Genomic DNA, 22,418 nt, shown 5'->3' with positions numbered 1-22,418 from the left:
GGTGACAGCTAAGCATTCGCAGCCTGTTTCATATTCACTACGGCTGCCCCACATGCCGTTCCATCACACCGCATCCTTCTCCCCCAGTACGGCTCCTTTAAGGCTTTGCCCAGGGCACAAACCATTCATTGGCTCTCCGTACGCGTCCCAGGTCACACGAGAGAAACAGCCAATCAGCGCGGCTTGTTTTCGCCCAGCCTGCTGGTGCCAGATGGCGTTATCGCGTCCCTCTCGCAGAATGCCGGGAATTGTAGTCTAGCAGACCATTTCTTTTTACAGCGAAAGAAGATTGAAAACTACTAGACCCAGAGATCTAAGCGCGGAATGAGTATACCTTTAAGGGCTACCCCGCCAACAATACCGGCAAAGAACGTGCGTCCAGCAACAGGTGAGAGTGGTGGTGGGCTGGGACCGGAGGGCGGTGTTACAGACTGGGCCTACTTCTGGAGGCACAAGCCCGGTCTGTTGCATCGGAGCCCCATCATTTTGGGGGTCGGTGGGCCTGACTGGCTGACCCTGTGGATGTGCTGAAACTCCCGAGGTCTGTCGTGTGTTTTTCCTGCACCCCTCCTACTCCCGCAGTATACCCGAGTCAGGATTGCTTTCCTACTGCGAATTCTCATCACTCGTCCAGTGTTGCTTCTTGGCTGTCTCCGCAGTCCCAGCGCTCCTTGTAGGGCTCGGGATGCTCAGTGTCATTGCTTCAGACTACTTGGTCGTAGCATCCAGGGGTTCCGGATCCTCCACCCCCCTCCCCTCCTACTAGGAGAGCCTTGGTTCTAGACTTGGCGCGGCCACTGCCTAAGTATCTTCCGACCGTCTAGAACCTCAGTTGGACTTTTGTGAAAATAAAGCGATTTAAGGGCCCTTTCAGCCCCTAATCCCGAGGAACTACTTTGGATCCGTGCTGTACTTCAGGATTTGGGGGAAGAAGCCAGGAAAGTGCAGTTACAGAGGCTCCTGGAGGAAGAGTTGATGGTTGAGGGACAAAGTTAGGTGGCATTAAATTTTTGCAGTTTTATTTTAAGTGTGATCAGTTGAGTGTCAGTCAAACAGCCATACTTTTTGCTCCTTGTATTCCCTTCTTTCTGTAAATGCCCAAACTCTAGAAGGGGATGGGTCCAGGTCTTGGAGGTAAAAGGATTGGGGGCAGTAGGGCTGACCTAGGGAGCTGCCACCATGCATCTGCCTTTGGTGCTTGCCCTTGCAGGCAGGGCTCCGTGCCTCCTCCCTATGCCACCCCTCCTCCCATGATGCCCCTGTCCCGCTGGCTGAGATATGTGGGGGTCTTCTTGCAAGCAGCCCCCTGCTGGGTGCTCCGGGAAAGGTGGCTGGGTCCCCTACTGCGGCCCTCCCTGGTGCACCAGGGCTCAGTCCTGGGGGCATGGCACAGTGCCCGCTGCTGGTGCCAAGCATGGACAGAGGAGCCTCGGTGAGTGTGGTGGGGTCAGGGGCCTTGGGGAGGGGAGCAGCTGATCAGATTTCTGACTTTCCTCCCTCTCCTCAGAGTACTTCATTCCTCCTTCAGAATGAATGGAGACCAGAACTTGTATGACCAAAAAAGGCAGAGCTTCATCCAGCACTTCCCTGAGATCGTCAGGGTACTGACTGAGGATGACATGGGGCACCCAGAAATAGGAGATGCTATTGCCCGTCTCAAGGAGGTGAGGGCTTTGTGACCTGAGGGAGTGAATCTTAGGTCGTTCTGTGTATGTGTGATCCAGCATGGTTTTGGGGGGAATTCTGACAGTTGGGGGGCAGGCTTTTACCTGAGTGACTCTAGGTCAGCTCTGGAGGGGCCTGTGTCTGAATAGGTGTACTTTATCAGCCCATCAGTTACACCTGTGATTCTGGTAGGCCATCCCAACTGCTTTGCATGGGTGGAGGCCCCTGAGGATGGAGGCCTTGAGTCTGGCAAATGTTTGGTTTTGTTGCGAAAGGAAATTAGATGTCCTGAAATCATAAGGTGCTACCTTGGCAGGGACCAGGGAGGAAGGAGTGAAACTAGTGTATTGTCAGAAATCTCTGTTCTGGGACAGGAACTATTGCTGGGATACTTAAGTTACCTAATTATTTTATTCTTTTGGAGTATCTAGTAATTCTTTTATAAATGCTGTCTCATTTGTCTCAGGGGAACCAAGGAAAAAGAGGAGAGTTTTTTTACCCTGGGATGGAGATGAAAAGGGTAGTCTTTGCTGGCAATTATATCTGGCTATCAGCAGGGCCTCAGAGGGCAGAATGAGCAGGAGACACTGTTGGAGGAGTGGGGGGTGGGTCCCACAGCCTTCATCCTCCTTGCTGTCCTCTGACCAGCCTGGGTGGGGGCTTGTCCTCCGTGCTGGGAGAGGTTTTTCAGTTGCAGAGAGGTTGGACTGCGGGTGGGAGAAAGTGGCAGGGAGAGGAAGTATGGGTTGCGAGAGGAAGTCTAGGAGAGATGGGGACTGGGCTGGAGCCTGTGGACAGACCTGGGCATGCTAGGCGTTCCTATAAAATGAACAGAGTTTTGGGGTGGTTCAGGCCTGGGAGCACTATTAAATTCCCTGAGGGGTACACTGCAGAGAGAGCCTGGGGGTTGGGGGGCTCTTCTGCGTTCCAGAACTTGGGAGATATAACCAAGAGAGTAGCCATTCCGTAGGCTCCCTGGAAGAGAAGTCAGGGTCAAGGAGGGTTTTCAACTAGGTCATGGTGGGAAGTAGGACAGGGCAAGAGGAAATCTCAGAGTAGCTGCTCTGCAGGTGCTGATACTCGGTCCCTCTGGCTTTGCCCCTCTAGGTCCTGGAGTACAACCTCATTGGAGGCAAGTACAATCGGGGCATGACCGTGCTGATAACCTTCCAGGATCTGGTGGAACCAAGAAAGCTGGATGCTGACAGTCTGCAGCAGGCCATGACTGTGGGCTGGTGTGTGGAACTGGTGAGAAGGGGGGCGGGGCAGGAGTTTACTAGGGTGGGGGTATCTTTGGTGGGTTGGGGAGGGGAGCAAAACTCCCTTCTTGGTTATTTGTTCCTGTGCCTCCAGGTGCCACAGCCAAATTTAGACAGTGAATTACTTCATGGATTGACAAATGTAGGGCACCTCTTTTGCAAATAGGTACATGTTTCACCTGTAGACTACGTGTGGGCCAGGGCCTTGGAACTGGGCACAGCCAGTATCAACTCTGAGTACAGCGACAGAGTTCTTCCAGAGATTGTTCTCAAGCAGAGGTTGAAAACTGGCATCCCACTGAGAGTTTTTGAAAATATTTAAAAATTAAGTCTCCTAAATTTACGAAAGAATAGGTTTTACATAAAACTCCAAATTTCTGCCTTGGCCCATGTGGCTTGGTTGGTTGGAGCCTTGTCCCGTGCAGCGAAAGGTTGTGAGCTCAGTTTTCTGGTAGGGCACATACCCAGGTTGAAGGTGTGTGCCCAGGTTGGAGCATGTGGGTGCTGGGCTGGGTCGGGGGTGGGAAATGATCTATGTTTCTGTCTCACATTGATGCTTCTCGCCACCCTCCAGCTTCCTCTTTCTGAAATCAATAAATATATCCTTGGACAAGGATTAAAAACCCCCACCATATTTCTAACACCACTTGGACAGTTGCTAGATCTGCATTCAGACTCCCTGTGGCAACAGCTGGCTGCAGCAGAACTGAGGTCGCTCCCCTCGAGACCGGGCAGACGCTCCCGTGTGCGTGTGCGGGGCTGTCTCTGCTTTGTTGCACATCCTGTGTTTCCTTGGCCCTCGAAGGGGTATGGTTTGCAGGCCTGGTCTAAGGTTTCATTAGTGACAGGGACTAGATACTGGGAGGGGTGCAGTGAGCCCAGAAGGGAAGACGCTCAGGATTTGGTGGATGGCGGGTGATGCCGAGGCACCTGGCCTGAGGAAAGCAGCTGGCTCACGGCAAGAGTGGTGAGCAGCTTGGAGCCAGCCAGCTGGCATCTTGGTTGTGGCAGAGCAGGTGGACCTGTCTGTCCTGTGGATGCCGAAATTCTAGTCTGGAGCTTTGGAGATAGGGCTGGAGATTAGGGATTTGCCTCCAAGAAGGTAAGGGGAAAGGCATCATTGAAGATAGGGCATGGGGTGACAGGGTTTTCATCCCTGTAGAGATCAGGAGGGGGTGGAGGAGTCCATAAACTTGGAGGCAACAGGCAAGGAAGGAAGTGGGGGAGGGTCAGGGCAGAGGAGATCGGCAGAGCTGCGGGACCCTGGTGGGTGCGACCTTGAGGGCCAGCAGCTCACCTGTGGAATCAGTTATTAACACTAGCTGTTCACCTGGGAGTGTTTTCTTTTTTTTTTAACATGGCTGAAATGCTCTCGCTTCTCCAGGATGCCATTTGAGCTGTTCACCATTATTCCTACTTGGATGACTTTAGTTATCTGCCGTCTGCTTCTGCCTCATCTCCTTCAACCTCCGATTTTTCTATTTCAGCATTTACTGTCTGAAAACAAGGACATTTACCTATATAACCACAATATTATTATCACATCTACCTTAGTGTATTTGGGCTGCTACACTAATACCAGATATTGGGAGTTTATGAAAAACAAATTTATTTCTCACAGCTCTGAAGGCTAGGAAGCCCGAAATCAAGGCACCAGCATGGTGGGGTGAGGGCCTACTTCTGGAGTCACAGCTGGCACCCTCCTGCTGTGTTCTCTAGTGGTGGGAGTGGCTAGGGAGTACTGGGAGGGTCTTTGTGAGGATAGTAATCCCATTCATGAGGGCTCCATTCTCATGACCCAACCACCTCCCAAAGGCCCATTAAAAAAAAAAAAAAAAAAATATATATATATATATATATATATATATATATATATATATATATATATTTACTTACTTATTTTTAGAAAGCGGGGAAGGGAGGAAGAAAGAGAAACATCCATGTGTGTTGCCTCTCTCACACACCCTACTGGGGACCCAGCTGGCCGTCAACCCAGGCACATGCCCTGACTGGGAATTGAGCCAGTGACCCTTTGGTTCGCAGGCTCGGGCTCAGTCCACTGAGCCACACCAGCCAGGGCTTTTTAAAAATATATATATTTTACTGATTATGCTATTATAGTTGTCCCATTTTTTTTCTCCTCTTTATTCTCCTTTGCCCTGCACCCCCCACCAGCATTCTCCCACCTTAGGTCACATCCATGGGTCGTACATACAAGTTCTTTGGCTTCTCCGCTTCCCATATTATTTTTAACCTCCCCCTGTCTATTTTGTACCTACCATTTATGCTTCTTATTCTCTGTACCTTCTTCCATTCTCCTCTCTCCTCTTCCCTGCTGTTCTGTTCTGGTAGTTGTTTGCTTAGTTTGTTTTTATTTTTGTATTTTTTAGGTTCCGTTGTTGATAGTTGTGAGTTTGTTGTCATTTTATTGTTTATATTTTTTATTATCTTCTTTTCCTTAGATAAGTCCCTTTAACATTTCATATAATAAGGGCTTGGTGATGATGAACTCCTTGAACTTGCCTTATCTGAGAAGCACTTTATCTGCCCTTCCATTCTAAATGAAGGCTTTGCTGGATAGAGCAATCTTGGATGTAGGTCTTTGCCTTGTATGACTTTGAAAACTTCTTTCCAGCCCCTCCTTGCCTGCAAGTTTTGAGAAATCAGCTAATAGTTTTATGGGAAATCCCCAAAGGCCCACTTTCTTTTTTTTTTTTTTTTTTTAAGATTTTATTTATTAATCTTTAGAGGGGAAGGAAAGGAGAGAGGGAAAGAAATATCAATGTATGGTTGCCTCTAGTGCATCCCCTGCTGGGAACTGGCTTGCAACCCAGGCATGTGCCCTGACTGGGAATCGAACCGCGATCCTTTGGTTCACAGGCCTGTGCTCAATCCACTGAGCTACACCAGCTAGGCCCACTTTCTAATACCATTATCTTTGAGGGTAAGGATTTTAACATACAAATTTTGGGGGGGATACAGTCAGACCACAGCAATATCTAAGATATTTAACATTGTTAGTATAGAATATGGTAGTATGTTATACTATAGTATTATGTAATGTATTAATATATTTTTATAATATTGTATATACTATATTATGTAATCTTATAATATATCTAATGTATGGTTCATATTTAAATATGAAGTGCTCCCCAAAATGTATATTATAAGTAGTTTTTTTTAACATTTAGGACCCAGTCAAGATGTACTATATTTGGTCGTCGTTCTTCAGTCTTTCCCCTAGAATAACCCCTGCACCGGAGCTGACTTTTTAAGCCTAGGCCAGTTGTTGGGTGCAGTGCACAGTCCAGTCTGGGTTTGTCTCCTCATGGTTACGGTCAGGCAGAACATTTGCTAAGAATGCTACATGTGTAATGTGGCATGTTTCCCATGACAGCACATACTAGGGAAAACTATTAAAAAACAAAAGCCACCCGAAATGCAGTGCCATCCCTATAGATTTCTCATTTAAGTGATCTGGGGTAGGACTGGCACTAGCATTTTTTAAAGTTGCCGACTACACAGAAAGCTCTGTCGCGTCCTGGCTGGTGTGGCTCAGTGGATTGAGTGCTGGCCCATGAACCAGAGTTGATGGTTTGCTTCCAGTCAGGGCACAGGCCTGGGTTGCAGGCCAGGTCCCCAGTGAGGGGTGTGTGAGAGGCAACCACACATTGGTGTTTTTCTCCTTCTCTTTCTCCCTTATCCTCTCTCTAAAAATAAATAAAATCTTTATTAAAAAAAGCTCTTTTGCATCCAAATCATTGCATGGGGTTGGGGGGATGGAGGAGATTGAGAGAGTCCAGTGTCAAAGCCCTTTGGAGTGGTGCTGGTTGAAACTGGGTGGACCTCTCAGTCACTCTTGGGAGAGGCAGAAGACCGGCTGCTTCAGGTGAACCATGCCACTTCAAATAAACACAGTGTAAATAAAATAATATGCTTCCAGTTGGAAAGCCTAGATGCCACCCTTCGGTGGGGTCAGAGGTGAAGGTGCAGACGGATGCCTCCCTCCCCAAGGACTCTGCCCCAAGGGAGAGCACCTGGTGCCCTGGCTGATTTCCTGCCGCCCACACTTAGGCAGACTGGCCGGGATGGGTGCTCCTCCTGAGCAATGCAGACCCACCAGAGTTACACACAGATCAGGATGGGCGGGGCTTAAAAACCATGCCTTGGAAAGCTGTTTTAAAGAACTATAATATGTAGCTTAACAGCAAGAAGTGCCATGGGGAACATTACAGTGTTTCATTTTTTCCATTTATTTATCTTCAAGTAGGCTAGCACTCAGAAGAGTTAGCTATTTACTGATACTTAAGAGTTTTTAAAGATGTTTAAGACTCATGGGCACATATTACCAGGAGTCTGACTTCAGTTCTGTTCTACTCTACCTGTACCCACCCCCCTTCCCCCCGTGAGCTCCCTAAGGCAGAGCTTCATTTCTGGTTATTGGAGTGTGTGTACAGCGTCCAGGGATGATGCAGGAATAGTCTTGTTCCAGAAGTCACGCATGTGGAGTTGAGTTACACGAAGACATCGGCTTTGAGTGCTCACCGAAGGTGCAGGGCGGAAGGTGTTTCATCGCCTCCCTGGCACCAGGGGCTACCTGAGGCTGCTTGCCTGGAGGAGTCAGTGATCTGCAGTAGTCTTTTACTCAGAAAATGAGAGTGTTTTAGTCCCATTTTATAATTGGGAAGCCTGAGCCAAAATAGTCATAGAACTTGCCAGAGCCTCTACCTGGGCGTTCTGGCCTTCCCTCTCCGCTCATGGTGATTCTCGAAGCAGCTCTGGTGCTGTTGGGAGGGAGCCCTGGGGTCTTATTCCACTCTTCCTTTTCCTCCCAGCTCCAGGCTTTCTTCCTGGTGGTAGATGACATTATGGATTCATCCCTCACCCGACGGGGGAAGATCTGCTGGTATCAGAAGGTAAAGTGGGAACAGGCCACAGGGAAGTGGTTACACGGAGCCTATTGAGGTGTTTACAATGGCAGGTTCTTGGTATGAGCCTAAGACGGAGACCAAGTGCTGGTTTTTCTGTGTTCCCGACAGCCAGGCATCGGTTTGGACGCCATCAATGATGCAATTCTTCTGAAAGAGTGTGTCTACCGACTGCTGAAGCTCTACTGCCGGGAGCAGCCCTTTTACCTGAACCTTATCGAGCTCTTCCTGCAGGTGTGCTGCAGGCCAGGCTCACTGCCGAGCATTGGTCTCTATAGGACGGTCTAATCTAGCTGGTTTCAGGGCATAGGAGATGCCTAGGTTTGCCTGGAAGAGGAAGAAAGCAAGGGAGTTGGGAAGGGTGGTGGTAATGGTAAGGAGAATTCTCTGTCCCTGTGTAATGGAAGGAGTGCTAAGGACTGTGTGTGTGAACATGGGCCTTCAGTGTTGGGGCTCTCTCTCCCTCCTGCTTCCTTTCTGCCTGTGCAGTTGTTAACTGGTATGGAACACGGGGCTCAGGATTTCAGGGTTCCCTGGTCCTGGGGAGAGCCCAGCTTCATGGACCGTCTTCCTCCCCAGAGTTCCTATCATACTGAGATTGGACAGAGCCTGGACCTCATCACCACCCCGCAAGGCAGCGTGGACCTTGGCCAATACACTGAAAAGAGGTGAGGGACAGTGGGAACCATAACTGCACGGTGAGGGGTGCTGCCGGTGGGCTCCGTGTTTCTGAGGGGTTTATTTTCTCCCCACTACTTAGGCTCAAATCTATCGCCAAGTATAAGACTGCTTTCTACTCTTTCTACCTTCCTGTAGCTGCTGCCATGTATATGGTGAGTGAGCCCCACTGCCCCCACTGAGCTGCCCGCCAATGTGGGCTTTTGGACATTCTGGTGCCCCACGTAATGGCTGTGTGACCTTGGGCAAGTTATACCTTCTGAGTTTGTTTCCTCATCTGCAAGATGAGGATAAAATCTCCGCCTTACCCTTGACCAGTGTGGCTCAGTTGGTTGGGTGTCGTCCTATAAAGCAAAAGGTCACTGGTTCAGTTCCCAGTCAGAGCACATGCCTGGGTTGCAGGTCTGGTCCCTGGTTGGGGGTATGTACTGGAGGCAACCGACTGATGTATCTCTCTTTCCAATGTTTCCCTCTTTTCTTCCCTTTTCCTTTCCCTAAAGTTAAAATCTGTAAATTAAAAAAAAAAAAATCCCACCTCACAAGACTTTTGTAAAAATTAAGTGAAGCAAGTGGTGGGACAGTGCTTGGCCCATCAGAGAGGAACAGGAAGTCCTCCATCTGAGTGTGGAGAGGCGCGATTCAGGCTGAGGAGACGGGCAGTGAGTAGGAATGACCGCCTGTCCTGACCTCGCTTCTCCAAGTTTTCCTTTTCATCCTGAAATAAGTTGGAAATGGCGTGAAGATGATGAAGAATAATAATCAGTAGCCCATGGACTGAGCCTCGTGAAGGGAGGGAGATTCTGAGGACCTCTGGAATGGATTACTGTCTGCTTGCAGGATGGCCTAGCCAAGTGGGACAGGTTGGACCTGTCAGTCAGGCCTTCCTAGATCAGGGAGGCCAGGGATGTCTAAAAGGGGATCAGAGGAGATTTGGGGGCTTCCTCCCACTTGGGCAAGGGCCCATGGGAGGAAGCAGCCAAGGAAGATGTAGGCGCCTCTGCCTTGTTAACCCCCTTTTCACTGTAGGCGGGCATTGACGGGGAGAAGGAACATGCCAATGCGAAGAAGATCCTGCTGGAGATGGGGGAGTTCTTTCAGGCTCAGGTAGGAAGGCTCGAGGCACAGGCTCCAGCATAACTTCATTTCCTGTTTTGCACCCTCTTCATTTCTCCTTTTCTGCTCCCCTGCCCAGGATGATTACCTTGACGTCTTTGGGGACTCCAGTGTAACAGGCAAGATTGGCACCGATATCCAGGACGGTAAATGCACCTGGCTCGTGATTCAGTGTCTGCAACGGGCCTCTCCAGAACAACGCCAGATCTTGCAGGTGCCCAAGAGAGGACTGTGGGTCCCTGAGCTGATAATAAAGGGGATAGGGCAGTGGTTTTCAAGTGGGGGCAGTTTTGTATCCCAAGGACATTTGACAACAGCCGCAGACATTTTTGGTTGTCATCACTGGTGTATGTGCATGTGCTACAGGTGTCTCTAGTGGGGAGAGGCCGGGAGTGCTACAGACATCTCTGCACACAGCAGTTTTCCAGAACAAGGAACTGTCTGGCCACAGGCTTCCACAGTGCTGGAGTTGAGGAGTCCTGGGGTAGAGGAAGCCGAGGGCTGAACCCCTGTCTGAGCATTTGGGATGGGGAAGGAAAAGTTCAATATCGTAGACAATCTTACACACTCAGAGACACTTGAAATTGAAGGCAGGAATCAAGTGAATGGCATTGCAAATGTTCTGGAATATATCGGTGAGGGGTATGGAGGGGACCTGGAGACGCTGGGGGAACATAAAACCTGTTTACCTGCTTCCATTCCCTCCAGGAGAATTACGGAGAGAAGGAGGCTGAGAAGGTGGCCCTGGTGAAGGCGCTGTACGAGGAGCTGAATCTGCAGGCCGTGTTCGAGCAATATGAAGAAGACAGTTACAGCCACCTTATGGGTCTCATTGAGCAACACTCACCACCCCTGCCCCCAGCCATCTTCCTGAGGCTGGTGCACAAGATCTACAAGCGGAAAAAGTGACCCTAGAGACTACCAGGGCAGGGAGGGCAAGTTCTCAATAAATTACAGTAAAACCTCTCAACGCCATCTGTAGGTGCTGGATATTGCAACAAAAGTTTGCCATAGGCTAATTTATACGGACAAGAGTTAAGTTTCTGGTTCCCGTGGCCTATTTCTGGTTACAAAAATGTCACCCAACACTTATGATATTAAACACTGAAATAAATGTGAGCCACATACATTTAAGGAATGAATAAAAGCAGGAGATTATTTTCCAAGTCACTTATTCCGGTGAAGGGTTGTGGGTGACAGGGGCCTGCCTGAGCACAACGTGGGAGCCCACCCTGGACAGAAGGCCCTTCTATCTCAGGGCCCACCCAGGCAATGGCAGACAGACTCTCACCTGCCTACCTTTAGGATGTGGGAAGACAACCGGGTCCTGGGGGTGGGGATGGGGCCCAGGCAAGGGGAGAACATGCAAGCGCCACAGAGTGCACCCAGATGGAATAGATTTTCCCAAACCAGTAAGGAAATGAGGGTGAATAAAGTGATGTTATTCCAGGACATGCTGTATTGTCTGACCTTGTGGTTCTGTTTGAGTGTACCAGCCAGGGTGCAGCTATGACCGGAGTGGGCGGGGTTAGCGGGGTTGCAGGGAAGTCAGGACTTGGGGGTCTTTACTGCTCAACTCCTTAGGACAGAAAGCTTAGGACGAGTCAAAAACTGCCATACTGGCCTGGCCTACGTGGGTAACAGGCAAGACATGAAGTGCTGGGGGCAGGGTCTGAGCCACGCCCATGCGTGAAGGGGTGCGGCTGCGCAGAGCTAGCAGTTTGTCCCAGCGCCCCTCCCCTCCGGTCCTGTGGAGAGTGTGGGAGCTGTGGAGGTGCCCAACGCCTGCAGTGGTAGCAAGAGGACCCTGGTGAGGAGGGCTTGGTCTGGGATGTGGATGGATGGGTCGGGGACGAGGGGTGGAGCTGGAGAGGGAGCACTAAAAATGAGCTGGTGGGTGGTGGTGGCTGGATGACAAACGAGTACGGAGAGAATGGACGGAAACGCTGGGTTTCCAGGAGGGTGGAGGTGCACCCGGGCTTTACGCTGAAGCCCTGTGGGGTCCGTGTGGGCCAGTTTGACATGCAAGCTAGTGCTCTGCTTTATTCCCCACCCCCACACTTGCCCCTTTCCTGAATTCACCGGCCAGATGCACCTCCGCTCCGCTTCCCGTTTCAGAGCATCTGGGCAGGCCTTCCCTTGGCTCCTTACTCTGGGAGTGATTGCAGCAGAAGACCCAGAGTCCATTCTGGGCCTCATCCTTTTTCAAGCCCCCGAACCTCCGTGGGGATCCTGAGCGCAGCCGCATTCTCTGACCCTCCCTTCATTCCCCTGGGGGGGGCGGGGCGGGGCACGTTACATTCGACTCCACCTGCAAACACTGCAGAGGAAGCTAATGGCCAGCAGACGGTCGTTTGCATCTCATCTCAATATTGTCTAAAGCAGCCAGCGCCTTTCAGGCCTGCTCCCACCATCAGTCACCTCGGTGTCCTTCCCGGAGCCTGCACCTTCACTGGCTTGGTTTCACCATCCCTGTCTTCTAGGTCAGCATCTGCAGCTGTCAGGTAGGCGGATTTGAGAGGCCCTGTCTTCCTGATTCTTTAGAAGCCATCTCTTCGCCGCTGGCATTATGCTGTCCCCTCAGAGGGCTTTACTCTGCAACCTCAACCACATCCACCTCCAGCATGTGTCTCTGGGCCTGCACTTGTCCCGCCATCCTGAGCTACAGGAGGGGTCCTTGAGCACATCCTTTCCCCCAGGGGACACTGGGGGCAAGGAGAGTCGGGGTGCCTGCAGCGGGACCCTGGTGGACGCTAATTCCAACAGCCCAGCTGTGCCCTGCAGATGCTGCCAGGAGCACGGGCCAGGTTTAGACAGCCAGCAGGACCTAGAACAGGAGGAAGAGGGGGCTGCCTCTCCCTCGGACCCCGGCTGCTCCTCCTCTCTCAGCTCCTGCTCAGATCTTAGCCCTGATGAATCCCCTGTCTCGGTCTACTTGCGGAACCTCCCGGGCGATGATGTCCACCCTCAGACCAGAATCACCCCCCTGGAGCAGGACTCCCGTCTGGCCCCCACAGGCCCTGGTGCCTGCTCTCCTGACAGCTTCTGCTGTTCTCCTGATTCCTGCTCCGGAGCTTCCTCCCCACCCAGCCACGTTCTGGACTCCAACTGCAATGCTTTGGTCACCTGCCAGGACCCCCCTTACCCTGGCCTAGAGGAAGAGGACGCCTCCGGGGAGCAGGACCTCCCTACCTCCGAGGTCCCAGAGGCCGATGACGGGAAGATCAACTCTAGAAAAACCGAATCCAGTTGGAAAATCAATCCCATTTGGAAAATTGACACAGAGAAAACAGAAGCTGGCTGGAAAATAACTGATAACAATAACTCTGGTTGGAAAATCAATGGAAATACTAACTCTAGTTGGAAAATTGAATCTGGAAAATTCGACTCCGGCTGGAAAACCAACGTAAGAATAACTGATTCTAGCTTGAAAACAGACGCAGGGAAAAATGATGGGGGATGGAGAGATGACATCAGCGAGGAGCCGGTGCCTTACAGGACAATCACATCTTTCCATGAGCTGGCCCAGAAGCGTAAGCGGGGCCAGAGTCTGCCCCTCGTGCCGCAAGCCAAGAAAGACCGCAGCGACTGGCTTATAGTCTTCTCGCCTGACACCGAACAGCCCCCCACCGGGTCGCTGGGAGGCTCTCTGGTGGCGCCCCGGGAAGTTACCACCTTCAAGGAACTTCGGTCCCGAAGCCGGGCCCCGCCCCCGCCAGTCCCGCCCCGTGATTCCCCAGCTGGCTGGGCCTTGGTCCCGCCCCGGCCCCCACCCCCACCCGTCCCTCCCCGGAGGAAAAAGAACCGACTGGGGCTGCAGCCCATAGCCGAGGGGCAGCCCGAAGAGGTCAGGGCGGTCAGCCCCCTAGCGGGCGAAAAGGCCCCAGCCGCCAAAGAGCCGGAGCAGCCCGGTGCGCAGGCCGGCCTTGAGGGTAAGAGGCCACAAAAGGAAGCAGGAGGCGGGCTGGGCTTCAGCCCTGCCTAAGCCTCCAAAGGTTACAACCCAACCCCCTGTAACCCCCTTCCCCCTTTCTGTGTCATCCATCCTCCCCATCCCCTTCAACCAGGGAGCGTTCCGGGAAAGGGAAACTGGGTGGGACACTGGGTTACGGGACTAACTCTTTGCTCCCTCTTTCTCCTGCCCTTCCTTGCCTGGCTGCCCGATCCGCTGCCCTCCTTTCTCTCCGCACCTGCCCCGCCAATCCTGCCTGCAGCCCGTTCCCTCCTGCTCCCTCGGCCCGTGGTTTTCCGGTTCTCGGCCGACGGGCGCCCCCTGTTGGAGGGTGGGGGCACGGGCACAGTTGGGTCTTTGCTCCTGGCTCCTCTGGCGGGCTGGTCCGGAGCAGGGCTGCGGTTGCCGGGGGCGCCCAGTCCCTCAGAGGAGCAGCTGCTCCCTGTCCGCCTGTCCCCCGTGGGAGCCTATTCTCCTCCGGCTCGAGGGGCCCTGTCCTGCCTGGCCAGCCCCGAGCTGGCACTGCTGCTGTCCCCGCTCTTTCCCAGAAGTAGCACCTTCCCTGCCGCGGCTCCCCCACCCCGCCAGGTACCCGCCCCCCCGCTGCCACCGCCACCTCGTCCGCCGAAGGCCCCTCGCTGGACCAGGAGCCCACCGCCTCCACCCAGGCTACGTAAGACCGACCCAGGCCGGTCCCGCAGGCCACGCCCCAGGCAGGCCGCCCCGCCCACACCTCTATAGTTTCTTCCGGGTTAGCGGGCTCGGCCCCGCCCTTCGACCTGGGGCCGATTCCTAGCAAGTTCATTGGTTCTGGGGAGTCTGCCCCCACCGCCGGTACCCGGCCCGGGCGTAGTGGACTCAGGCCAGTCCATCTTCTCTACTCAGTTTAAGGCGGGGGGGGGGGGGTTCTTAGCAAGTCCACTGTTAAGGACCTTGGGTCACAACCTCTTTGGAATTCCCTGGACCCGGCCTGACCTCCATCTAGCTAGGGAAGCGTGCAGGGTGAAGCTCCCCGACGCCCTAGGCCGAAGAAGTCCTAATCTCGCCTTCCTCATCAGGCCCCACTCACTTGGGCTGCGGGGACGCCCTCCGCTGATATGCTGGCGCGGGATCTGGGTTTCCCCTTAACGGCGCCTTCCAGCCTACCAGACCTTAGGTCTCTTCTACCTCCCTCTTTCCTCCATTCTCGTTTGTCTTTCTATTGTTCCGGGCTCCCCACGTGCTCTCCCTGTCTTCGCGGGCAGGACAAGGGCCCAAGGCGCCCCTTCTTTCCCTCGCTGTTATCTCTGGCCTTATAGGCCCCAGCCAGGTGGGTGGGAGTGAGAGCGGCAGTTCCTGGCTGACTTCTGGGATCTAGGAGGTGGGAGCTGGGCCCTGAAGAAGGGAATTGAAACGGGGAAAGGGGTGGAGAGGGGCGGCGAGTGCTGAGATCTGAGCAGGAGTTCACTCCAGGGTCCCAGGTCGAGCTGCCCTGTACTGTACCCAGTCCCGTGTCCCCTTTCCCAAGACTGTTCAGGGGCTAGGGCGCTGTGGACCCTCAGGAAGTGATCCGTGAGGGAGCTTGGAGTCCTGGAGAAAACCTGGGTAAGTGTCACTGCATTCTTCCCTTCTCCCAGTCCGCAGTTCCTGGTCCTTCGCCGGTGTCCCCCGGGCCCAGCGACTGTGGATGGCAGAAGCCCAGAGTGGGACTGGCCAGCTGCAGGAGCAGAAAAAAGGTAGGACCCCAACTTTGGCTTCAAAAGCAACTGCCCCTCACTTTGGCCCTCCCCTCTCAGGGCGGGATTGCAGAAACCGGTCTCTCCAAATCCTTTGGTGTCCCTGCGGCAAGCTAGGGCTTTGATGCCTCTTTCCTCCCCTCCCCCTTCCCAGGTCTCCTGATAGCCGTCAGCGCCTCAGTGGATAAAATCATCTTGCACTTTGGGGCAGCTCGAAACTTGGTTCAGAAGGTGAAGTTGTCTCTGGGAGGGTGTTGGGGGAGAGCAGATGAATGTAGCTCTGGGTCGCAGAACAGTCGGCAGGAAGGGCGCTGTGGTATCCCTGGACCCATGCCCACTACAATGCCTCCAGGCCCAGTTGGGAGATAGTCGGCTGAGCCCAGATGTGGGGCACTTGGTGCTGACCACCCTCTGTCCCGCCCTCCATGCCTTGGTGGCTGATGGGCTGAAGCCTTTCCGGAAGGACCTCATCACTGGGCATCGCAGGAGCAGCCCCTGGAGCGTGGTGGAGGCATCTGTGAAGCCAGGTGAGGGCGGGTGATGTGGAACTGCCGGGGACAGGGCAGGGCTAGCGCTTGGGCTTGGCTGACGGCTCGGGTTGCCTTCAGGTTCCAGCACCCGGGCCTTTGGAACCCTGTACAGCCAGGTGAGCCGTCTGGCCCCACTGAGTAGCAGCAGAAGCCGCTTCCACGCCTTTATCCTGGGCCTCCTCAAGTGAGTGGTATTCTTTCTGGCGCCCCTCCCATGGCCTGGGCACTGGAGAGCTATCTCAGGTGGGAGATAGTAGTGATGCCCCATGTTTCCAGGAAAGACCTCTCCTGTTCCAGTCCCTTCTCCCCTCCCAGAGGGGGCTGGAGCCCTCCGCCTCCCTGAACTTCTATTCCCTTTTCTTCCCCAGCACTAAGCAGCTGGAGCTGTGGTTTTCCAGTCTCCAGGAAGATGCAGGTCAGAGGCTCAAAGGGAGAGCATGGGGTTTCTAGGCTGTGAGCCGGGGGAGGGAAAAGGATCTGTTTTCTTGGTTCCCACTGATACCAGAATGATCTTAGTCTGCTCTCATCTTGTTGCTTTTCTAACACTCAAGGAGTCCCATAGCCCACAGGGGGAAAGATATCCTCACTGTAATCTCCAAAGTCTTGATTATTTGGCCTCTGCCTTCTTCCCCACCCTCTGAGTCTGAGGCTTCCCCTGGCCCTTTGTCAGTCTTCCTTCCTGGTTCTTCCCTCCACCTAGAACAGGTCTTCCCACCCCCTCATCATTACCTTTCATTCATCCTTTGGGTTCTACAGTGAGGCTTCGCCCCTGACCTACCCCCCATTTTTGCTCCTGTGACCCCGTCCTCCTTTCTGTTGCTTCTCCTGTATGTGTCTCCCTCGCTAGGCCCTGGTCCTACATGGGCAGGGATGTGTCAACCTCTTTTCTGTGCCCCGGCACAGAGCGAGGCCGGGGGATGTTTGTGGATGGATGGACTGATGCAGGGAGTCCTCTCGGCCTAGGCTTAGGGCCGTGGCTGATGTTAGCCTGCTTTTTCCCAGGCCTGCTGTCCCTCTTGTACCTTCCCACGGGATTCTTCTCCATGGCCCGGGGTGGCTGCCCCTCCCTGTCCACGGAATTGCTGCTGCTGCTACAGCCACTGTCGGTGCTCACCTTTCATTTGGACCTGCTCTTTGAGCACCACCATCACCTGCCCCTGGGCCCACCTCAGGCTCCTGTCCGCCCCGGCTCACCTCCAGCCCTGCAACAGACTGTGCAGGCCATGCTGCACTGGGGAGGTCGGCTGGCCCAGAGCCTTCGTGGGGCTTCTGGAGAGACCCCTCCAGGCCCTTCAGCTCCTTCAAGCCCTCCTAAACCAGGCAGCTGGTGGGAGCAGCTGACCCAGGCCTCTCGGGTCTATGCATCTGGGGGCACTGAGGGCTTCTCCCTTCCTCGGTGGGGATCCAGGCGGCAAGGGACTGTGGCTGAGGGAGCACGGGAGAGATCACTGCCTACCGAGGACGCGGCACCAGGCAGAGGCGTGTGGCTGGGGAGACTGTTTGGAGTGCCCGGGGGAGAAACTGAAAGTGGAGCTCTAAAGTCCAGGTAATGGGGTACCTGGTCCCCTGCATGGCCTCTAACTCTGTCCCTGAGTCCCCATTCTCCCCAAATTGAAAGCAGAGTGATCCTTTAGGTCAGAAGTCGGCAGTCTGTTTTTCTACAGTCATGAGCTAGACATAATTACTTTTTTTTAAAAGATTTTATCTATTTATTTTTAGAGAGGGGAAGAGAGGGAGAAAGAGAGAGAAACATCAGTGTTTGGTTGCCCCTCACATGGCCCCCACTGGGGACCTGGCCCGACTGGGAATTGAACCTGCGACCCCTTGGTTTGCAGCCCACGCACAATCCACTGAGCTACACCAGGCAGGGCCATAATTACATTTTTAAAAAAAGATTTTATTTATTTTTTAGAGAGAGGGGGCAGGAGGGAGAAAGAGAAGGAAACATTATATGTGGAAGATACATTGAGAGGTGGCCTCCCCTGTGCACCCCCACTGGGGACCTGGCCTGCAGCCCAGACATGTGCCCTGACCCCAAATCAAACCTGCTACCTTTCAGTTCCCAGGGTGGAGCTCAGTATACTGAACCACAACAGTCATGGCAAATGGTTACATTATTAAGTCATTACATTTTAATTGTTACATCAGCACCTACACAGTGTTCTCCATTTTGTCTTTTTGGTCCTCAAAGCCTCAAATACTATGTAGCCTTTTAGAAAAAAGAAAATATGTGGCGTTGAGCTTTGGCCGTTGTGGGTCTGTGATGGCTGGGGTCTGGGTGTGCTGCTTCCGTTAGTCTATAGTGATTTTTTGTTGTGTAGACTTGTGTTGTCACTTCCCTAGTCATCCTAACAAACTGCCACTCTGCCCACAGCAGTGACTGCCTCCTGAGCTTTTTGAAACATAGTCAGGCCCCTCGGCCTCTCCCTCCCTCCAGAGTCCTGGATTCTTACTGTTGTTTTTCTGGAGTGGGGCTGACCTCTGTGACTGTGTGCCCCTCCCCCAGGAGACCATCCAGCTGGCTTCCTCCTACAGTGAGTGTGCTGGCTCTGGTGAAGAGGGCGCCACCTCCCTGCTCTCCCGGGGAGCCCGAAGCCTCAGCACCCAGCATGGTGCAGACCTACAGGTGAGGAGGGTTGGGAGGGATGCACTGGCGTGTGTGTTTGTGTGTGCATTTCTGTCTTTATAAAGTGGAGGGGAGGCAGTTGAAAAGGCCAAGAGGCTGTCAAGTTAGGGCGTCGTGTCTATGCTGTCTACTATTGGTATGAACTCATTTCTCTGAGCCTTAGTTTCTTTCTCTGTAAAGAGAGGATCATTTATGCCTTTGTTATGGTTATTACAGAGACTAAACATAATTTTATAAAAGCATTTGGGCCTGGCTGGGTAGCTCATTTGGTTAGCGTTGGCTTGATACACCAAGGTTGTGGGTTTGATCCCAGGTCAGGGTACATACAAGAATCAGTCAATGAATGCATGAATAAGTGGAGCAACAAAAGTTGATGTTTCTCTTTCTCTCTCTCTCAAATCAATAAATTAGGAAAAAACTTTAGGAGACACTCAGTTAGTGGTAACCATGTGTGTGGATGTGCTGTGTGTGCCCCCTGAGGGTTTGTGCTTCCTGTTAGTGGGATATGCTAATTTGGCAGCAGGGGTCACTTCTGATTTGGGGTCTGGCTGTCTTTGGTTTTTCAATCCACTGATTAGGCTTCTTTTTTTTTTTTTTTTTTTTTTTAAGAGTTTGTTTATTTTTAGAGAGATGGGAAGGGATGGGAGAAACACTGATGTGTGATGTATGAGTTACATTGACTGGTTGCCTCTTGCACACCCCGAGCCAGGGACCTGGCCCACAACCCAGGCATGTGCCCTGACTGGGAATTGAACCAGTGAGTCTTTGGTTTCAGGCCAGTGCTCCGTTCCCTGAGCCACACCAGCCAGGGCTGAATTAGGGTTCTTGATTTTTAATTAATTCAGCAATATTTTTCCTGTACTTAACTATGTGTCAAGCATTATGCTATGGGAGGGATTACAAAGGTAGGCACATATTGGAGCCCCTGCCTTAAAGGAGCTTGTGGTCCAGGGGACATACTAACAAATGAACGAGCAGATGTAGAGAAAAGGCCCTAGGAGAGGAAGTCTGAGTCCGATTGGGCCATATAGAAAGGGCTTCTTCCCCAGATGTGGGGACTCAGGGACGCCCAGGGGTGGTGTAGGGTGTGCATGTGTCAGAAGGAATGGGATGCAAAGGTGCAGAGGCCCAAGCATGGTGAGGAACTGTGGGTACATGATTGGTTGTGGTTGGAGTGGAGGCTGCTGGCAGCAGTGATGGAGAGGCTAGAGGCTTCAGTAGGCCAGTTACAGGCCTAGACCTCACTATGAGGCAATGGGAGCCACTGAGGGCCTTAAATGGCTGGGGAATGATGTGCCTGCTTGTGTGTTTTGAAGGATCTCTGAGTGCTGTGTGGAGAATGCAGCTGGGAGAGAGGCTGTGAGAGATTAAGGACACCAGTTAGATTACACGCAGTGGTTCAGAGGGAGGATAGAGGCCTAAACTAGGGTGGGGGCAGTGGAGTCGATGAGAAAGATAGATGTAGTGTGAGATACAAACATCAAGCTAATTTTGGTGGTTGAATGGATGAGAGGAGTGAGACACCTTGATTTTTGCTGGGAGAAACTGGGTGGTGGAAGATGGTACTGTCTAACAGTACAGGGGACATAAGGGGCAATAGTTAACAGGGTTAAGATGAGTCATTTGATTTCCATGTGTTGAATCTGAAGTACCAGAGAAGTGCAAATCATGGCAAATAAGTAGCTGAAGAGTGGGTTTTGGAGTTCAGGAGAGGACTGGGTCCTACAGAGAATCCACATGTTAGTAGATGGTTCACACGAATCTCACCGGTGCTCCCTGAGCTGAACCAAAGGGACACTCCACACAGTGGGAAGGTGCAGCCTGGGACAGCTGGGCATCCCCACCTCGCTTCACCCCACCATTTCCCTCTGGCTCCCCACAGGGCGGTCCGTGCTCTCTGTGACCACACTGCTGCAGGACCCAATCAGCTGAGCTTCCGGCGTGGGGAAGTGCTGCGTGTCGTCGCCACTGTGGATGAGGACTGGCTCCGCTGTGGGCGGGATGGAGTGGAGGGGCTGGTGCCTGTGGGGTATACCTCTCTCGTTCTCTAGGCCTAGGACCTTTTCCTTGCCTTCATGTATCTCTCTCCTGTCACCTGGGAATGGAATGGCCTGTGAACACTAACCTGTGTAAACTGATCATCCAGAAGCATTTTTCTGGTCTGTAAAATGACTTTCCTCCCACATCCATTTTTGCTACGTAAATTTTCCTTCTTTCCTCCCATACCCACATGTAATTTGAAATTTGCTCTTCCAAATCCATACAAAGGAATTTCCCTCCATGCAGTCTCTTTCCTCTTCCCCATCTGCATAAGGGAACATCTCCCTTTCTATCTGCAAAATGGAAATCTAGCCCCATCTACCTTTTTCTTGTGTAAGTGAACTCTGCCAGTACAGTGTATGCACCTCAGTTCCCAAGACTAGAGGGTCTCTAGTCTCCTTCCTGTACATGAATCTTCCCCCCATCCCACGTTGCCTGTATTTATTATGTACTCATGTTGTAATAGATGAAGTCTGGACACCCCTGGTGGGTGGGCCTGTGATGTTGGTCTGCTTCCTTCCTCCTTTGTCCCAATAAAGTGTGGGAGTTGAATGTGTGTGTGTCAACTGTGGGTTTCAGGACACAGGCAGTGCGGGAAGGGAGGGAGGGAGGCCCTCTTATGGCAAGATCAAGGGAGACGCTTCCTTCCCAGCCCAGATTCAGTTCTTACTGTTTCCTGAGGAATGGAGAAGTGGTCCTTGGTTGTGTCTGAATCTCAAATGTGCCTATTTGAGATTTTTTTAAAAGATTTTATTTATCTTTAGAAGGGAAGGGAAGGAGAGAGGGAGAGAAATATCAATGTATGGTTGCCTCTCCTGCACCCCCTGGTGGGAACCGGCCTGCAACCCAGGCACATGCCCTGACTGGGAATCGAACCTTGGTTGTTTGGTTCGCAGGCCTGCGCTCAATCCACTGAGCCACACCAGCTAGGGCTATTTTGTGACTTTTAATTGCTTTGTTTTCTGAGACTGATAGGTAGAAGCCTGAGTAAATATGGCAGAGTAGGGAAGACATAGCCCTTGAAACTGTACTCATTACATCTGTATCCGAGGGAAGGGGAAGGATTAGAGGTGCATTAAGTGACACATTTTTCTCTATTTAACATCACCCTTCTGTGGTAATACAATTTCAGAAATCACAAAAACTTGACATCTACAACTTTGTTAGGAGTTAATCAATTTCATTCTTTTGAAATGAGAATAGTTAAAATGCTCTGGAACTTTGAGGATGGGGTTGGAAACCACTATAAATGATTGCCTTGAGAATAACCAAAAGGTTAGAAGAATAGAAAGCTATACAGTAATTATAACCAGGCAACAGGCAAGTTAGGGGGAAGGTGAGAACTATGTAGTAAAACACAGGAAGGATATCTGCACGTTTTCCTCCATCTTTGGGAACTTGGTTGGAGAGGACAACATGCTGGTACTGGGAGAGGGGGAAATAAAAAGATGCAAAGCTTCGTAAGTACTCGAGGCTTTGGTTAGCCTCAAATGTCTCATACTTTTGTCATTTTCCGGGACTTACTAGATCCCATTCCTGGCCAGTTCTTACCCATCCGCTCCTTGCTTTTATTTTGCGTTTGTTTGGCTGCCCTCTCAATTTTGACCTTGATTTGCATTTCGAAAGGTGTGTTCTGGAGCGATGTTTCACTATCTAGATTCTGAGAGCCTCGGGGATTCCTGGCTATATTTTTGGGAGTCTGAGTACTCAAGTTTATGAAGCTTCTTCAATTAATTACTATTGCAAAAGTTGTTTTATTTTTACAATGTTTTAAGTTATAAAACAGTAAATGTGGAAGACTACCATGCTTGGACTTTGGGACCAACATTTGTCAAAGTGCAATCTGCAGAGTGCTCTTGGGGAGGCAGGGGCTGATTTCTCAAGTTTCAGAAATCTCATATTGATACAG

At 52.0% G+C, this 22,418-nt stretch overlaps 2 protein-coding genes and 1 long non-coding RNA gene across 10 annotated transcripts; 2 read left to right on the top strand and 1 right to left on the bottom strand.

Annotated features, from left to right (window-relative positions):
• The first annotated feature begins 308 nt into the window (after positions 1 to 308).
• Positions 309 to 10,806, top strand: FDPS (farnesyl diphosphate synthase). Of its 3 annotated transcripts, XM_053666263.1 has the most exons (11): positions 371 to 388; positions 1,211 to 1,432; positions 1,508 to 1,664; positions 2,773 to 2,913; positions 7,763 to 7,843; positions 7,967 to 8,089; positions 8,435 to 8,523; positions 8,616 to 8,688; positions 9,560 to 9,637; positions 9,726 to 9,860; positions 10,355 to 10,806. In XM_053666263.1, exons 2-11 carry the CDS (start codon positions 1,251 to 1,253, stop codon positions 10,553 to 10,555), a joined length of 1,260 nt encoding a protein of 419 aa, XP_053522238.1. In that variant the 5' UTR covers positions 371 to 388; positions 1,211 to 1,250; the 3' UTR covers positions 10,556 to 10,806. The 3 variants fall into 3 exon arrangements, with proteins under 3 accessions (XP_036988413.1, XP_053522238.1, XP_036988412.2); XM_037132518.2 differs by lacking the exon at positions 1,211 to 1,432 and having other exon boundaries at positions 309 to 388; XM_037132517.2 differs by lacking the exon at positions 371 to 388 and having other exon boundaries at positions 418 to 1,432.
• LOC128627566 (uncharacterized) lies at positions 8,084 to 12,874 on the bottom strand. The gene is made up of 5 exons (XR_008391812.1): positions 12,792 to 12,874; positions 10,336 to 12,143; positions 9,069 to 9,890; positions 8,790 to 8,877; positions 8,084 to 8,182 (listed from the first exon to the last, which is right to left on the bottom strand). It is a non-coding gene; the product is annotated as an uncharacterized LOC128627566 (long non-coding RNA).
• Positions 11,382 to 21,061, top strand: RUSC1 (RUN and SH3 domain containing 1). 6 transcript variants are annotated; one of them, XM_037132509.2, is made up of 11 exons: positions 11,382 to 11,456; positions 12,130 to 13,578; positions 13,861 to 14,271; positions 15,215 to 15,313; positions 15,468 to 15,544; positions 15,666 to 15,840; positions 15,922 to 16,027; positions 16,212 to 16,258; positions 16,846 to 17,389; positions 18,350 to 18,469; positions 20,352 to 21,061. In XM_037132509.2, exons 2-11 carry the CDS (start codon positions 12,216 to 12,218, stop codon positions 20,518 to 20,520), a joined length of 3,111 nt encoding a protein of 1,036 aa, XP_036988404.2. In that variant the 5' UTR covers positions 11,382 to 11,456; positions 12,130 to 12,215; the 3' UTR covers positions 20,521 to 21,061. The 6 variants fall into 6 exon arrangements, with proteins under 6 accessions (XP_036988404.2, XP_036988405.2, XP_053522237.1 ...); XM_037132510.2 differs by lacking the exon at positions 13,861 to 14,271; XM_053666262.1 differs by lacking the exons at positions 11,382 to 11,456; positions 12,130 to 13,578; positions 13,861 to 14,271 and adding an exon at positions 14,289 to 14,460.
• Positions 21,062 to 22,418: the final 1,357 nt, after the last annotated feature.

This window comes from Artibeus jamaicensis, unplaced genomic scaffold, assembly GCF_021234435.1.
Source record: "Artibeus jamaicensis isolate MK-2021 breed Jamaican fruit bat unplaced genomic scaffold, CSHL_Jam_final contig_447, whole genome shotgun sequence".
In the NCBI taxonomy this organism is placed as follows: domain Eukaryota; kingdom Metazoa; phylum Chordata; class Mammalia; order Chiroptera; family Phyllostomidae; genus Artibeus; species Artibeus jamaicensis.
This window is presented reverse-complemented; position numbering and strand designations above follow the sequence as displayed.